This window comes from Pelophylax lessonae (genome assembly GCF_965119305.1).
Source record: "Pelophylax lessonae genome assembly, chromosome: 3".
In the NCBI taxonomy this organism is placed as follows: Eukaryota; Metazoa; Chordata; class Amphibia; order Anura; family Ranidae; genus Pelophylax; species Pelophylax lessonae.
The window spans coordinates 409,555,813-409,573,856 of NC_138770.1; the positions used below are offsets into that span (position 1 = coordinate 409,555,813).

Below are 18,044 nucleotides of genomic sequence, written 5' to 3' on the forward strand. Positions count from 1 at the left end.
ATTGCCTGAAAAAGCATGATATCTAATGCTACACCACCAGAGTCACAATGATGATGAACTCAAAAACAGACCAGCGTCCTTTTTCATGGAAGCCAATTAGCCCGATCAGTATGGTTTTCAGTAAAAGAGGAGAGCGGTATGCTGCCCCAGGTAAGTATAATATCCAAAAGGACTGGATAGACTAGGTGCTAGCGCCGGCTCGAATCCATAGCAGTAGAAACAACAAAAATTCAGTTGTACACCCCGCCAGTCCAGAAATGTTTATTAGAGCTGTATACAAGTGACAGCCATGAGGACAAAGAACACAGGCAATGAATATGGGTTGACGCGTTTCACACCGTGCTTCCTCAAAACCTGATGGTTTTCAAACTGAAGCCAGGAAACGTACCGGTAGATAGGTGAAAACATGCGCATTTAATGGAGATACTGTACCTGGTGGTAATGTAACCTCTAACCCCAGGCCACAGTGCCAACATAGTTTTTATTCACAGTATAGCTGTATATAGTAATATACTAGGGTCCATATATTCACAGTAACTCTCCATTCAATCAATTCGATTGTAAGCTCTCATAAACAGAGCCCTCCTAAACCTATTGTATTGAGCTGTAACTGTACTCTCCCCCTTTTTATTGCGCTGAACAATTGGCTCTTTATAAATCCTGTATAATAATAATAATCGTACAGAGAGTATGGTTTATGCTGTACCATAGTAGAGACGAGGGTCTCCAAACTTTCTAAACAAAGGGCCATTTTATGGTTTTTCAGACACTGGGTGGCCAGTCTGTCAGTATGAGTGGAAAATGCCCTGATGTCAATGTGAATAAACAATACCCCATCATTGGTGTCAGTGGGAGGAACAGTGCCCCGTCATTGGTGTCAGTGGGAGGAACAGTGCCCAGTCATTGGTGCCAGTGGGAGGAACAGTGCCCCGTCATTGGTGCCAGTGGGAGGAACAGTGCCCCGTCATTGGTGCCAGTGGGAGGAACAGTGCCCCGTCATTGGTGCCAGTGGGAGGAACAGTGCCCCGTCATTGGTGCCAGTGGGAGGAACAGTGCCCCGTCATTGGTGCCAGTGGGAGGAACAGTGCCCCGTCATTGGTGCCAGTGGGAGGAACAGTGCCCCGTCATTGGTGCCAGTGGGAGGAATGGTGCTCCCTCATTGGCACCAGGAGGAAGAATAATGTCCCATCACTGGTGTCAGTGGGGGGAATAGTAGCCCTGGGAGAAATACTGCCCCTGCATGGGCCTATCGCAGAAGATTTTGACAAGTAGCTCTTCAGCTCTGTGGGTGATACTGCGCAGGTTTAGGGACAAGTGAATGTAATACTGGAAGGGAAGCTGGAGACCAGTACAATACAAGTGTAATGCAAACAATCTATCATGATGTGATTCTTGTGTACGTGATGTAATCGCAGCCCAGCCATTGAAGCAGCTGAAGACAAGGAACACGGAAAGTAGAATGGGCAAAGATGGAAATGCCTGGGACCAGTGGAAGAAATGCATACTAGCACATAATGGCATAACACTGTAGAAGGCCCATTCTGTAAACTATGCACATGGAGGTTGCAATGTTTGCTCATCACACATGCAAGCTGTGCTTCATGCTAGTCAGTGCTGCACAATGGTGCCTTGCTGATCCTACAAATCATACTGCAAGTATGAGACATGGTGTCTGAAACAGCCTCTTTCCAATTTTCTGGATGTGAAGCATTAATAAATGATTTTGTTAGTTACACAACCACGTGATTTTAGCCTAGGCTTTATCTTACACACGTGTGCTTGGGATAAGCAGAGCATATATGGCAAGAAAAAGGTATGAATAAACCTTAAAATACTCAGAAAAATAATGTAATTTGGTGAAGCTGAAGTGCCCTTTTGACTCATGTAAAACGAAAATTTTAAAGTTAGTTCCATTTCAGCTGTTCATAGCATATCAAAACCTTCTGGGTAGATTAGCACAAAGCTGGTAGCACTAAAACTAATGATGTGGGTACTTGCAGGGAAGATCTATGTAACAGACACTGAGAATTGCTGCATTAGAGTAATTACAAATAAAAATGGAGCTCCTATTATTACTTTGGCTTTATAAATAATTGACAGAGGTTCTCTAATATGTGCAGTGAATTAAAGTATCCAAATAAAACAAGAAGAGTGCAGATGGCATTAAAGATGTCCATACACACTGTTTTGCCTACTGGCAATGCTTTCTAAGGCAGCTGTCACCTTTCATTGCCCTTCGTTTCACTCAGTGTCTGATAGGGGTTTATTTACTAAAGCTGGAGTGTTTCTATGCAGAAGTGAGTCTGATTTTGCACACTCCAGCTTTGGCAAATAAACCCTATAGTGTCTTAGTGGCCAAGGAAAATGATCCACATGGGTGGGCGACATAGGTGGGACTGCACTGCACAGCAATGCTCCTTTTTTATACTGCTTTTTAAAGAGAAAAACTCCACTTTAACTACAAAAATGAATATCACATGTCTGCTTGTGCCACAATCTATTTTAATATTTAATGCTGTTAACATAAATTAAACTTTTTGCTCAGTCTATAACCATTAACCAGGTACAAAAGGTCTCTTGCAATTATAGAAATAATGGCCGGTTGTGATGTCACTTCCTTGTAATTACACAAACCATGGCCGGGGTGCTGTCCCTTCCTTGTAATTATAGAAAGCATAGCCAGGTGTGATATCACTTCTACCTATAGAAAGCATGGCCAAATGTGATGTCACTTCCTTGTAATTATAGAAAGCATAGCCAGGTGTGATGTTACTTCCTTCTTATTCTAGAAACCTTGGACCAGGTATGATGTCCTTTCCTTGTACTTCTAGAAAGCATGGCCAGGTGTGATATCACTTCTACCTATAGAAAGCATTGCCAGGTGTGATATCACTTCCTTGCAATTATAGAAAGCATAGCTAGGTGTGATGTCACTTCCTATTCTAGAAACCCTGGCAATATGTGAGGTCACTTCCTTCCACCTATAGAAAGCATTGCCAGGTGTGATATCACTTCCTTGCAATTATAGAAAGCATAGCTAGGTGTGATGTCACTTCCTATTCTAGAAACCTTGACCCAGATGTGATATTCCTGCCTTGTAATTTTAGAAATCATAGCCACAGGCCCCAATGTGATTTAATTTCCTTCAAATTCTACAAACCACAGGCAGGTATTAGGTCACTTTCTTCGGATTCTAAAAACCATGGTGAGGTATGATGTCACTTCCTTGAAATTCTACAAACCATAGCCAAATGTGATGTCATTTCTATGCAGTTATAGAAACTACAGCCAGGTGTGATATCACTTTCATGAAATTTTAAAAACCATGGCCAGATGTGATGTAATTTCTATGCAATTCCAGAAACTATGGCCAGGTACGATGTCACTCATCTAATTCTAGAAACCATGGCCAGGTATGATGTCACTTCCTTGTAATGAAGGAAACCGTGGCCAAGATTGACGTCACTTCCTTGCAATTAAGGAAAACCCAATTCTTGCTACTGTGATTGGCATACAGGCATGAAATGTCAGGCATTCTTCCACCCTCTTTTACTGCACTGAGTCCTTTTATCTTTGCTTATTTACAGCCCAGGTAATGTAATAGCACATCTACAGGGATGCAGAGTTTTTCTTACAGAACCAGTGCCAATCATGTGATTATAGCAGACAAACCCTCCCTGTGGCAATGCGTTTGGTGAAGTTGTTGGAAATAGCTGTCCTAAACCATTTTAAGGCGTTGCTGCCTAGCATAGCTTCACAACACTTTGGTTATGTTTACATCTGGCCCTAAGGCTCCATTCACACCTGAGTATAATTTTCAGGTGTTTTCCTGGGCATTTTTCAGGCATTTTTTGCAGGTGTTTGGAGGCAGGCATTGACATCTAAGAAAAACCTTGAAATCCGCCAAAAAATAACCGCATGTACTTTTTTGAGCTTCAAGGGTTTTGCTTCATGCGATAAAATGCTCATATATGAACAGGGGCCATTTAAATGAATGAGATTTTGCTTGGTGAGCTTTTTTTAGACTTTAGAGATGAGCTGAAAAACGCTCAGGTGTGAACAGGGCCTAAATAAATCATCCTTCAGGCAGCGGTAGCGGTGCGTTTAGTCATTCTGGACGCATGAAAACTGCCCACACATAACTAAGACATACTCCACATCATTTTTTTTATGTCCGTGTGCATAAGCCCAAAATCAGAGCATAAATTTATAGTTTTTTTTAATTTTAGCTTTATGCAGTTCAATGCTACAAGGGTATTACGGAGCACAGCCCCTATAGTCTACAGACTGTGTATACACCCGTGTGCGTAAACCACAGCATCTACATAACAGACGTTCATAACAATCTGCACTGAAGTACTGGCGTGTATACAACAGGCCCTGAAGAGTTTAGCTTTTTTTTTTCCTTGCACAAACGTGGAGTTATTCTTCAAGAGGCAGACCATTCCGTAAAAAAAAAAAAAAAAAATCAAGAATTTGTAGTAACCGTTTTCTTGGGTTATACCATAATTCTCTGAAATATTGTCGACAAGCTAAACACAAGCTGAAATTACTTACGGCAATGCTAAGTGCTACTGTGTTTGTAGCTGTAGTTTACAGTAATTGCTACAATGTAAATTGTACATTCCCAAAGACTAAATTGTTTAAATGATTACAGTTTAGCAAACTCTATTCACGTAGTAATCCTATTAAATTAATCTCTTCCTTACAGCAGAACAACTAAGCGGGCTGAAGTATGTGTAAGAGGGATAATATTGGAGCGCAGCCATTTTTTCTTTCAATAGGCTTCTTCTAGAAAGCAACAGCACCACTCAGAGGATGAATGGAGTCTAACCCGATTGTGACCAAGCACAGCAAATGGAAAATAACTACACCAACCCACTACTTCACCATACTGGCAATCCAGACCAAAAGCAAATTATCAACCCCCAATCAAGAACATTTCTCAGGTGTACAGATTTTTAATGCTAAAATTGAGAAAAAAAAAAAAACTGACTTTAATTTTGAAAAGCGTGTTTTTCAGAGTTTTTCGTTGGCCATACTTCGTAGGAATTCTGTGAGTGACCCATGTCGTGAAACTCCAGTTCTTTACAGCATCGTGCATCCATGACAAACAAGGGGTCTTCAAAAGGTTTCCACACTTTTATAATATAATAGATTTAAAAAAAAAAAAAGTGCAGAAACTTTTTAAAGAACCCTCATAGAATACTCAGCGCAAATCTACCGTACTTGGCTCAGCAGAAAGTAAGGAAATCCTAAAGTGTTTTCTCTTGATGCTGCTGACTACCATACTTACCCTGTTAAATGTCTGTTATCCATGTAAGGTCTGCCCATTCTCCCTTCTTTGCTTAATGTTTTAGGGTGGCCCCATTGCCATGTAGAGTCTCATGGAGCCAACCTTACATGCACGCTCCTGGCTGGGACTACTGCTGTCTATAAGCTTTCGGTGCATGAGTGTGCGCGCACCCCAATTAAAAAAAAAAAAAAATACTGCAGGTCTTGAGGCCAGATCTGGGAGGATGGGGTAAGCTCTAGAGATGATGGGATATGTAGTCCCAAAAAGGGTGATAAAGTGATGCAGTGCAGCCTTTTTGCAGTGCTGGATCATCATCTCAGTACATTCTAGCCTGGACACCTGCTACCAATCTGCAGCGATTTGGGAGGAGATAAGGGCTAATTTTTAAAGAAGTAGTTGGCCCTACTTCTCCTGGGGATCACAAGAGTGCACTTCGTTCTGCACTCCTGTGACCTGTAATCAGCCAACAGTGGGCGTTGATGACACTCAGCCAGACCAGGCTCTGGAGAGATCCTGACTTTAATGTTGGGATCCACCTAGATGCCTGGCCAGCGGCTGTCTCAGCCTCTCAGCGTGCTGCTGAAAGCCTGAGCCAGCCGCTCCAACCCGCTCTACAGCCTTGTGCTCCAATGAGCGCTGGAGTGGCAAAGCAGAGAGTAGTGACTAACAGTCACAGTCTCTCTGCTCAGTGAAGACTAAAACCCCGTACACATGAGAAGAAATTCGGCCGGGAAATTTCCTCTGACGACCGATCTGCCGATTTTCGGCTTGTTAGTATGGTGCTTTCGACAGCCAACTCCAACTTTTCGGCTAACAAAATCCTGGTCTGCAGGCATTAAAATTATTGTCCTCCGTCAAAACACGTCCGATTTTCGTCTCATTAGTACAGATTTCGACGGGGAAAAATCTTATGAGCAAGAATAGGCATGCTCAGAGATGAAAGAACACAAAGAAAGCAATCCAACACATGACATCACTTCTGAAGTAGAATTCTGTCATACGGGAAAATGTGTGTGCAGTCTAGAGCACATTCCAACCAACAGACACCACTCTGGACAAAAGACGGACGACCGGTCGGCGGAAATTCGTTGCGTGTGTACGATGCTTAAGAACTGTGCAATTAGCGATGTTTGATTGCTCAGTTCTCAGTGTAAAGGTGCCGGGGGACTGATGCAGCATCTGATCAATGCTGCATCCACTGAGGTGAGTTTGAATCTTTTTCATATCCCTCCTTTCTCTTTTAAATATACTGACCCACGGAAAACAATAATTCACTTTGCACTAATCTGATGTCAACAAACCAAATTCGAAGTGGTTCTGTGTCCAAGATGTACCCCTTTAGATACCTTGCATCACAAATATTTTTTTAAGTGGTTCCAAAGTCAAGACATTTTTACTTTAATGCATTCCCTACATTAAAATAAATATTTTCCAGAACTTGTATGTTCACCCCCCCCCCCCCCTCCTCCTCACATACTGGAGTTTTCTCTTGATCCAGTACTGTGCCCATCTGCAGTGGCACCCCCCCCCCTCTTTCTCTTCTCACAAGGCACAGAGGTGACAACAGGAGCCATTGGCTGCTGCCAATCAAATGCTGTGAGGAGAGAGCAGGAGGAGGGGGGGGGGGGGGGTTGAGGCAAGATGTGTGCGCCTACGTACGCATACAGCTTGGCATGGGAGTGTGCCTGCATGAGTACCCCTACCTCGGCTTGCTATGGGAGCACTCACAGGAGAGGAGGAGCGAATAGAGCTGGCAGGGCCAACAGAAGAGGCAAGAGATCACTCTGTGCAATACCATTACACAGAGCAGAACATGTTTATTATTTTAGGGGAAAAACATTTGCATTTACAACCACTTTAAATGCATGCAAATACTAAGCAACTTGTAGGTGTCACACTTTGTCGGAGGTAATGCAAGATTACGGTACTTTTAGCTACTCACTGAGATTACCATACCCTCCCCGACACTACTATAATGCGCTTTTCTTTTTAGGATGGAGCAATCGCTGACCAGGCATTTTCCTGGGTCAGCAACTACCTCCTGTAAGGGCATGCTGATGCAGAGACAACCAATGTAGATACTTGATGCCTGTAAAGATCTTGGCTGTATTTACAAAGGTCTGACAGAGATCAGCCCCCTGCTGTACCCTTAAGGCCGCGTTTACATCACAATTCCAGCATTCTGGGTGTGTTTCTGCATGTGCGTTTACAAGGGAGCACATATTTTTTCCCCTTTTCACATTTAAAAAATCTTTATTTTCTTGTGTTCATTTTTTTTTTTTAAAGTTCTGGAACTGAATGCACCGGTGTGAACTAGAGTGATTGGAATGCACTGGAAAGCATCCAAGACTTAACCTTGTGACTTGCCAAAAAGTTACAATAACCAAGTCTCCTGTAATTATTTGGGGAGAAAGGACCAAGGAAAGGTTACCTCCAACCGGCAACAAACTGAAGACTAATTTCAGCCAGGTAAATTCACCTGGAGCTGATCGATTTTTTTACTTTATAATGATATGGGGGGTTACATATTGTGACACGTAAGGAATGTTTTCATGCAGACTTGTAAATTTACTGAAAGGTCCCCTTTAAGGAATAGGAGCTCTTTAGTGAATAAGGCCATTTATGACAAGTGCTAAACAGATATTCACCCTTATGCAATAAAATTCTTTCGTTCTTGAGACATTTTTAATCGGTTTGGGAATTATTCATAATCCAACAAAATGTCTTACTAATTCAATAAAGCAATTTTGTGACTGGCTCTTGTTCCAAGTAAACCGGTGCATGCACTTATCTACAACCCCTCCCCACCATTTTAACCCCTATCACTGATTATCACTGGTTTAGGCATGACAGTGGTGTTTTATTTAAAGTGTCTTTTGTTGTTTATTATTTATATATTCCACACAATGTATCTAGTTCTATGATGTATAGGACCTCACATGTAGTGTGCTCTTATTAGTGTTGGTACACACTGATCCGACCCGACTTCGGGCGACTAATGCCATCGTCCGTGCACCGCGACTTCGGCGCGGCTTGCAACGACTTCACATAATGGAAGTCCATGCAAGTCGCTCCGACTTTGCAAAAAAAAAGGTGCAGGAACCTTTTTCTAAGTCTGAGCGACTTGAGTCGCTCCTATTAGAACGGTTCCATTGCAAAACACTGTTCCGACTTGTCAGGCGACTTGGTCGCCTGACAAGTCGGAACAGTGTGAACCGGCACTAGTGTGTCATATTATACATTATTATTGTGTTTTACTATGCAGTACTAGTGAGGAGCGCTGTACCACATATCCAATTTAATCTATTAATTGGGGAAGCAGACCATTCACTTATCCACCAGTCCTCCAGATATAGATCACTTTTTGCTAATGGAATCAATAACATACCATCTATAAAAGAAAGAGGGCAATGAAAATGGTAGGCAGTGTCAGCACTCTTCACAAGTGCCTATGACAGGAGGACCAGTAGTTTTAATAACCCTCAACACTAACATTATGGCTGCGTATACAGTTGGGGACAAAGGACTTGGATTTTACCTTTAAATAAAGTAACCAGCCATCAGCACAAGGGACTTTTAACTTAAGGAAATAAGTGAATCTTTTGATTTGCATGCATTCAATTTAAAAAATAGTATAAAAACTATGCAGGTTGTGGGTTTTCTGTAATTTAGCTTCCTGAGGTGCATTGAAGGACCCATTTTCTCCAGTATTACTAGCATATGTTAAAATAATCTCCTTTAGATTTACCAAGTCTGGAATGCATAGTCCTTCCTGACTGGCTATAAATTAAAGTGGAACTGTAAGCAAAACTTTTTTTTTTTCATTCTGGAAGGGAGGGTCATAAACCCTGACAGATTTATTTTTGCCATCGGTGACCCATTGTGGAGATTTTCCTTCACTTCCTGTCCCATAGCCAAACAGGAAGTGAGAGGAAATCCCTGCAAATTAAGGGAACTCCTTGGGAACCCCCAGGACACCAGAACTAGTGTCCTCATCGGAAGATTTCTTCTCTATTACTTTTATTGGGACAACTTAAAATTTGGGATTTTTTTTCTTACTTTCACCTTCAATGATAATGGTAAATAGGACAAATTGAGAGATCGACTCTTCTTAACGGGGGCACAGACCGCAAAAAAAAAAAAAAGAAAACACCGGATAGGTGTTCTTATCCCTCTCCACTCTATCCAAACCTTAAAAAAAAAGAAGCTTTGCCCTTAGTTATACTTTAAATAGATTTAGTAAAATGGTTTATAAATCTAAAACCGACCATATGTATATTGAAATTTGGTTGGTTCAGCAGGGACCAGCCAAATTTCAATCCATGTATGGGTAGGCTGATTGCAACAAAGTTGATCCATCCTTCAACTTGGGTACAACTAGCCTGTCTGATTTTTTTACATACGATTACTGACGGTAGCTATAGCCACAAGCAGTAATCATTATAATCTGCCAGTTGGGAAGGACTCCCGTGCCCGCCCGGCAGAATACAATAGCGCTGCGGGAGGCATTTCCCCATCAACACAATGTGTTAATGGGGGAATCCAGTGATTTTCTTTCCTTCACCCAAATTGAGTACTCTATGGCCTGCCTAAAAGAGATCATGCAATCAAATTATAATAAGTGTGGCTTAAAAGCTCTGTTCCCACCAATGCAACTTAGAGAAGATGCAGGCTTGGCAGAGGGAATGCCTAAAGCTGTCCACCCATTATAATATCTGCATTAACACATGACAACCTATGAAAAAAATCGTTTAATTTAAATAGACCATTGAACCTTTCTAAACCATACGCCACACAGAACTCTTGCTGCTGCACAACAATTAATTAGCCCTTTATCATAAAAACCTGCTAAATATGAAAGATGTGGCATGTGGATGTCACTGATATGGCACTTAGGTGGAATTAGCTCTGCCCTAATATCACTCCATTCATTCAGCTAAAGTATCATATATGCTGGCAGCAGACAGAAGTCTCAATGTTTCTGATGTACTGTGCATCAATGTAGTGTCTAGGGGGTATGGAACTGAGCAGTATGCTGTTGAGGTTAAACTCCAATATAAATACAAAATCCAGCATGAAAAGACCAAAAACTTCCCTAGACTATATACTTAGGGTCCAAGGACACTGGTATAAAAAAACGCTGCTTCTAGTGGAGTTTAGCGTGTTATCCTGTGTTTGTGCACATTAAGACGTTTAGTGTTCAGCATTTAGAGGCAGAAAAAAAACCTCTTCTGGTTTGTGTTTTTTAGAGCAGTTTTCTGCTTTTTTTTTTACGTTTTTTTTTTTTTTAGTTTTTTTATTGGTTTTAAAAGAGCAGTTTTCTGACAGAAAAAAAAAAAAAAAACGCTAAATTCTCCTGTACAGAAATGCTCTATATGGACTTATTTTTTTCCTGCCAAAAGAGCTGGCGTTTTTTGAAGCCCAGTGTGCATGGACCCTTAGAACCTTTTTGCTCCAAACAGAATAATATAAAGAGTACACAGCCTTGGATATAAAAAATAAAATCTACATATTTTTCACTGAATTGCACAAAACAAAATTGTTCTGACTGCAGCTTATTTCAACCATAAAGGGTAACAGAGCACAGAGGCCCAGGAACAAACAGGGATTTCTTCAGAATATCAAAAGGTAGGAATCTGCAACAAAGCTTGTTAAAATCCTTGCAATGTACATAGATTAACCAGAGGGGAATTTTTTTTTTTCTCAACAAAAGTGGAGCTACGCTTAAAGCATTCACTCTCAAGTACTAATATGAAGTGTATATAATGAACGTATTGCTGAAATCAAACCTAGTGTAGTTCACAAAATTAACCACAAGATGGCAGCATAGAACATATTACAAGTACCTGTGTTTGTTCCGTCTCCTGACGAAGCAGTTCCAGCGGATGCCAGGAAGACAAGCCACACGTTTCCTCAGGAGTTCTCCTATCTTGAGAATTTGCATGAAACTGATCCGTAAGCCACATCTGAGTCCTTAAGGAAGACTGAAGGGGGGATCCAGCCTGGTAACCCAAGTGGCTAAACTTTGGAACATTGTCACCGGCTGAAAAAGACTTACTTTCTGGTAAGGCACTATAGGTCATGTCTAAGGTATGCCTCCGACTTGGAGTAGCAAATGGAGAAAACTCTGAGCTGCTGCAGGTGTCAAATTTATATTTGAGGTCTACACCTGCCATATCCTTCTTATCAATGTCTTTATCGTCCAGTTTCAGTGCCTCCATGCTGTAGTGAAGACAAGATGGCCTATAACCTCGCGAGTGCTGGGAAAGAGAGCTCTCTCTACTCATACGATCCAGGCTATTCCGTGACCCTGTGTTTTCAACTTTGCCATCCTGACCGAAGGCATCTGGAGTGCTCAGTTTGGAAAGAGATGACCACTTCTTCATGGGTCTGGAGTCTTTCATATCCAGTGGGCCATCAGGGTGGCCATAGATCCTGCCTACACCAGACAAAGAATAGTTGCTGTCCCAAGAAGATGTGTCCACCCTGTCTTCTCTGTGTCTGGGCACTGATGACCTGGCTGTAGAGGGCATGACATGAGCAGAAGGAAGACTGACCAGTGGGTGCACCGGCTTAAAGGTGGAAGTACCGCTGGAAGTTGAATGGTCTAGAGAAAAATAAAAAGTTACAGTAAATAAATAAACTGCAGCAGCACAATCAAAGAAAAAAAAAATACACAAACTAAATTTAGGCACGTACGAATACAAATCTATCTGCACTAAACCTAAATAATACTTTATACCTTAGCTTTAAGCTTTAAGTTTAGCTTTAAGTTATAATAAATATATACAGACAGACAGACAGACAGACCGACCATGTACCTAAACTGTATTATACAACCATATTCTGACATATATAATCGTATTGTTCATACACTCATCAAACATTATAAATGCATTGCCACAATATTAAGACATACTAAGACAAACACTAGTCATATATATCTGGCCATCAAAGACCGCTAGATCCTAACTTATATGGAAAAATAGTAAACATCAAATGTAAGGCCTTAAAGTGGAACTTCACTCTCTGTCAACATGGATTATTTTTAATCCTCATGCTGCTAGCATTAGTAAATAGATAAGTAGACCATATTTACTTGTTTTAAACTTTTTTTTTTTTTTTTTAACATTTCTTCAGCTACTGGTTTCTTGCCTAGGCAAATTATGTCATAAATCCCAGGAGTCTTCAGGAGAGTCAAAGACTGGGTTACTTTTTAGGTAGCCCAGGAGTCTTCAGGAGGGAAGGAGAGGAGGAAGGGTTTTCTCAGCTAAGCGCACTCCTCCTCCGCACTACTCCTGCCTGCATGCCTGAGCTAAGGGCAGATTGAATCCAGGAAGTAAATGCTACATTAATAATTTGCCCCTACTAAAGATGGCCACAGCCAGAAATGCTAGGGGGTTGTTTTTCAAAGTGATTTTTCAACAAAATAAAGCATGGAGACATAGGTGGATGGATGGATGAGTTTGCTTTAAATATTAAACATGAGCTAAATAGCGTTTTTAGTTTGTGGTGCAAAGATGCAGTGAAGATCTGCTTTAAATACCCTCAGTAAGATTATAACAATGTCATATTTCCCTTTTCAGCCAGCCTTGCATAAAAAAGAAAAAAAAAAAAAAAGAAAAAAAAGGTGAAAAAAATGAATACTCTTACAAAAATGTGTTGCGAATTCTGGAGAATTTACAAAATGTTTCCACACTTCCCATTTATTGATATATACATCCGATTTGCCGTTTTCCCAGGAGCCCAACTCTTCCATGTGACTTAAATAGTCCATCTCACATGCCCATTCCATCAAGGAAGGGGTACCTAATTTACAACAGTTTCTAGATATAACCATATGTGCTGTGGTTAGAAAGTGGCGAAGTAAGCTTTTTTATTTTGTTTATAGGACCCAGGCATCATTAATAACATTGTAATCAAAGGATCATTAGGAATCCAATCTCCAACCAACTCATAATTGGAGAATTTTATTCCAAAATACCATAATTAATGGGCAAGTCTCCCATATGTGTAACAAAGTACCCGGGGCATTCATACATCAACAAATGTTCGGTATGAATCGTCCATAATATGTAAAGTTGAAGGGCATCTATACCATCTAGATCAGGGTTTCTCAACCAGGGTTCCTCCTGGGGTTGCTAGGGGTTCCTTGAGCAATGGGCAATTTCTGCCTCTCAATGACACCATTGTTCCTTTTAGCTATCTGTAAGGGGGTCATTTTTCCTGAATAATGACACGAGTAAGGGGCATTCTTCCCACTGACTGTAACACTGTGTTATCATGAGTTATAGATTTTTAATTTTTAGTAGGGGTTCCCCGAGACCAGAAATGTAATTTAAGGGTTCCTCTGTGTTGAAAAGGTTGAAAAAGGCTGATCTAGATAATATCTTATAATTACCTTACGGAGCTTTAATAGATATGGAGGTATTGTGAGTAAACACCAATATCTTATCCCAATCTGTGTCTTCTTCAATAACAGCCCATTTAGAAAAAAAATCATGGATTTGACGGATATGTCTCCTTCAGATGAAGTCTATACACTATGGATAGAATATGTGCTGGTCTCTGATTGAGGAACTAAAGATTCAAATTCCGTAGAAGACCGATAAATAATATTTTAGAAGATTTGTGTGTATGGAAACTTTTGCTGACAGCAATCAACAAGCAGTGCTGAATTATGCCAGTAGAGGGCATCCTACAATAATGAATGAAGTTTCACATAATGCTTCTGTACAATGGAACGCACACAGTGGAATTTGATACTGTGAAGAATAATACACAGGTGGAACGTTATTTACTTAGTCTATTGTTAATTCAATAAACACTCACACACTGGCAGCATGCACCACGCAAATTAAAATCTAAAGATAAATTCCTCCACAACAGAGAATAAAATAGCACAGGTTATTATTATACACTTCAACCCAACCTCCATGCATATATAAAGGTTCACAAACCGCTTTCTAAGCACTCTGAGGCACTCGTCCTTTTCCTTGTCCTTGTCCTTGCAGCACAGCAGCCTAGGTCTTGTATACCTATAAAAAGGTGAACATTTGTTTGTTGCTCCAAGTAAACATGCACTCAGAGATATATTAAAAGAGCCTGTCACTGCTGACCTCTGAAAATGCTAGTTGTCTGGCCGCCTTGTATCCAATCAGTGGCTCAGGAGTATTGAAGACTGTCTAGTGGCATCAGAGTTAAAATAGAACATCTAATCTGTGTGCATTGCTCTGTGTCAGAGCCTAAAATATACTGAACCCACATGATCAGCATGACAGACCAGGAACGAGTATTTTCAGAGAAGGTAACTTAACTCTTTATCTAAGGCTGGCCATACATTATACAATCTTCTTGTACAACTTTTCTGTAGATTTACCAAAACCATATAAGGTCAAAGCTAAACACTTTCAATTTAGTATGCAATCAAGCAGGCCCTTGCGCTACATGGTTTAAAGTAAATCTAAAGGAAACTGAATACAAAAAATGGTATAATGTATGGCCAGCTTAAGGCCATACATTATACAATTTTCCTACAACTTTCTGTACAATTTTCCTACGATTTACCTTCAACTATGTAGTACAAAGGCCTGCATAAATGGATACAATTGAACGTGTTTAGTTTTGACCTCCTATTATATGGTTGGTAAATCTAACAAAAAATTGAACATGTATGGCCAGCCTAACTCTCCCCTAAACCCTCAGTTTAGAGGTTTTCAGCAGCTTATTTAATTCACTGAGTATGCAGCTTTTTATCTTTTAATCCTTGCCTGTGTTCTTGTTTAAGCTGGTGCCAGGGACACAACTCTAATCCTGGCATGCAAGGATGCCTCCATGGGTAACTGCAAGTGAAAGGTACCACCCTTATATGCAGGGACTAAAGTTATGTCTCATTACACTGTGTGCATCAACAGAAACACACAGCCCCATTGACTAGGATAGCAAGTCACTCCTTGCTCCTCCCTTCTCCAAGCCAATAGACTGACTCCAGACTGCACTGTCTTTCAGAAGTTTAGGGAAGCAGCACTGAGTGAGCAGAAGCCAGCCGTATTGAAGGTTGCAGGGGGTAGAAATTTTAACAAATAATTCAACAGTGAATATTTTATTGTGCTCATTGTGTTACAGTGGTTGATCTGAGCGGACGATTTCCTTCTGGGACAAATAACAGATCCAAGAAGACTGCAGGACCAATCACAAAGTGCAGCGCAGCTCATGCATGCGCTGTTGGAAGCAAGCTCTGAAGCTTCAAGGCTTCACTGCTGGTTTCCCCTAATCAAGAAGCCGGCGCCTGGACTCAAAGCAGATTAAATAATCGACTCGAATGAGGACATCGCTGGATCCAGGGGCAGAGAAGTGTCCTTAAATTAAAGTTAAAATTAGCTCCTCTTAAAGAGTAGAAAAAGGCATGACACGTTTAGCACCTAAAGAACAACTCAAGGCAATTTTTTTTTTTTGGATAGCATGTAGAGGGATTGGAGCCCTTGTTAGTTTGTATTGGTGTATGTGGCTCCCGTTAAGGAGATTCACCCTCTCTCTGTGTCCTGTTTACCATTATCATTATAAGCAAATGAAAATCCAAAAATTTGGGTTGTCCCCAGAAAATTAATAGATGGGAAATCTTCCAATGAGGACACTAGTTCTGGTGACCTGGGAGTTCCCAAGGAATTCCCTTAATTTGCAGGGATTTCCTCTCGCTTCCTGTTTGGCTGTGGGACAGGAAGTGAAGGTAAATCTCCACAATGGGACACAAATGGCAAAAATAAATCTGACAGGGGTTACAACCCTCCCTTACTCTATCCAAAAAAAAAAAAAAAAAAAAAAGGTTTTGCTTACAGTTCTACTTTAATTTATAGCCAGTAAGGAAAACTGAACATGTATGGCCATCCTAAGTGTCCATTCACATTGATCCGACTTGTCAGCCTGACAAGTCGCGGTCCTCACGCTCCCATTGTGTAGTACAGGAGCCGTTCTAATAGGAGCAACACAAGTCGCTCCGACTTAGAAAAAGGGTCCTCTACTACTTCGGGGCAACCTGGAGGCGACTTGCATAGACATTCATGTTATGAAGTCTGTGCAAGTTGCGCCGAAGTCGCGCTGCACGCGACTTCACAGGTTGCCCCCTAAGGCGGAGCGACCTAATGTGAACGGAGGCTAACTCTCCCCTAAACCCTCAGTTTAGATGTTTTCAGCAGCTGATTTAATCATTTACTGAGTATGCAGCTTTTTATCTTTTAACCCTTGCCCGTGTTCCTGTTTAAGCTGGTTACCTCTCACTTCCTGTTTGGCTGTGGGACAGGAAGTGAAGGTAAATCTCCACAATGGGACACAAATTTCATAAATAAATCTGACAGTTCTACTTTAATTTATAGCCAGTCAGGAAGGACCATGCATTACATGCTTGTTAAACCTTAAAGAGATTATTTTAACATATGGTAGTAATGCTGGAGAAAGTGGGTCTTGCAATGCACCTCAGGAAGATAAAATTTGCAAAAAACCCACAATCTGCATAGTTTTTGTACTATTTTTGTTTTTTTTAATTCAATGCGTGCAAATCAAAAGATTCACTTAAAGCAGGCATGTCCAACCTGCGGCCCAGGACCGCAGGCAATGCGGCCCACTCCCCCCTGACAATTTTTTTTATTTTTTTTGATAGGAAGGAAGGAAGTCGAGTCAGGGGCATGGCCACAGATGCAGCCTCGGAGGTGATTATCCACTAGTTGTGTTAAATTAGTGCTGGGGGGGCACAGCAGCATGGGAAAGGTGCGGCGGCGTTTTATTACTTATATACCTTAACTAATAGTATATATTTTATATGCGGCCCAAGAGAATTTCTGTACACTCAATGTGGCCCAGAGAAGCCAAAAGGTTGGACACCCATGACTTAAAGCTTTTGGGCTCTTTCACACGGTCCGCCTCCGTAGGCGGATCCGTGTTGCTCAGCGGGGATCGATCCGCGATCCCCGCTGAGCCGGGCAGATGACAGCTCCGTCTCCGCTTGCAGAGTGGAGAGGGAGGTGTCTCAGCCCCCGCTGCCCTCTATGGGGGATCGGATGAGAGCGGCCCGCTTGTCCGCTCTCATCAGATCCGATCTGATTACTGAACGGATGGAAAAATAGGGTTTCCATCCGTCCAGATTTCAAGCACAGGATCGGATGCGGATGGCAGCGGGTGTCAGCGGAGGTGTCTCCGCTGACACCCGCTGCCCCATAGAGCTGCATGGAGGATCCGATCAGATCCGCCTGAAAAACTGACAGGCGGATCTGATCGGATCGCCCGTGTGAAAGAGCCCTTAAGTTAAAAAAAAAATAAAGCACAAGGGACAATTTTTAAATTCAATGCAAAGTGTCCCTTGTGCTGCTGGCTAGTTACTTTAGTTAAAGGTAAAATCCAAAGTCCTTTGTCCCCAACTGTATACCCTTGCAGCTATAATCTTAGTGTTGCGGGGGTTATTAAAACTACTGGTCCTGACATAGGCACTTGTGAAGAGTGCTGACACTGCCTACCGTTTTCATTGCCCTCTTTCTTTTATAGATGGTATGTTATTGATTCCATCAGCAAAAAGCGATCTATATATATATATATATATATATATATATATATATATATATATATATATATATATATATATATATGGAGGACAGGGGTTATAACCCTCCCTTACTCTACCCAAAATGGAAAAAAAAAAACGTTTTGCCCATAGTTCTACTTTAAGCATTCATTTTTTCCAATGAACAGACTAAAATAATAT

General features: G+C 41.2%; 1 protein-coding gene across 5 annotated transcripts in view; it reads right to left on the minus strand.

Annotated features, from left to right (window-relative positions):
• The window catches only part of CEP85L (centrosomal protein 85L), a 347,939-nt gene that overhangs the window by 129,800 nt on the left and 200,095 nt on the right, over positions 1–18,044 (minus strand). For 3 of the 5 annotated variants that reach the window (XM_082251206.1, XM_082251205.1, XM_082251207.1), the window contains exon 3: positions 11,143–11,903. In XM_082251206.1, coding sequence (XP_082107332.1) covers positions 11,143–11,829 — 687 coding nt within the window. In that variant the 5' untranslated portion in view covers positions 11,830–11,903. Of the gene's footprint in view, positions 1–11,142; positions 11,904–14,256; positions 14,335–18,044 lie in introns of all 5 variants that reach the window. The other 2 variants (XM_082251204.1, XM_082251203.1) reach the window with 1 other exon arrangement.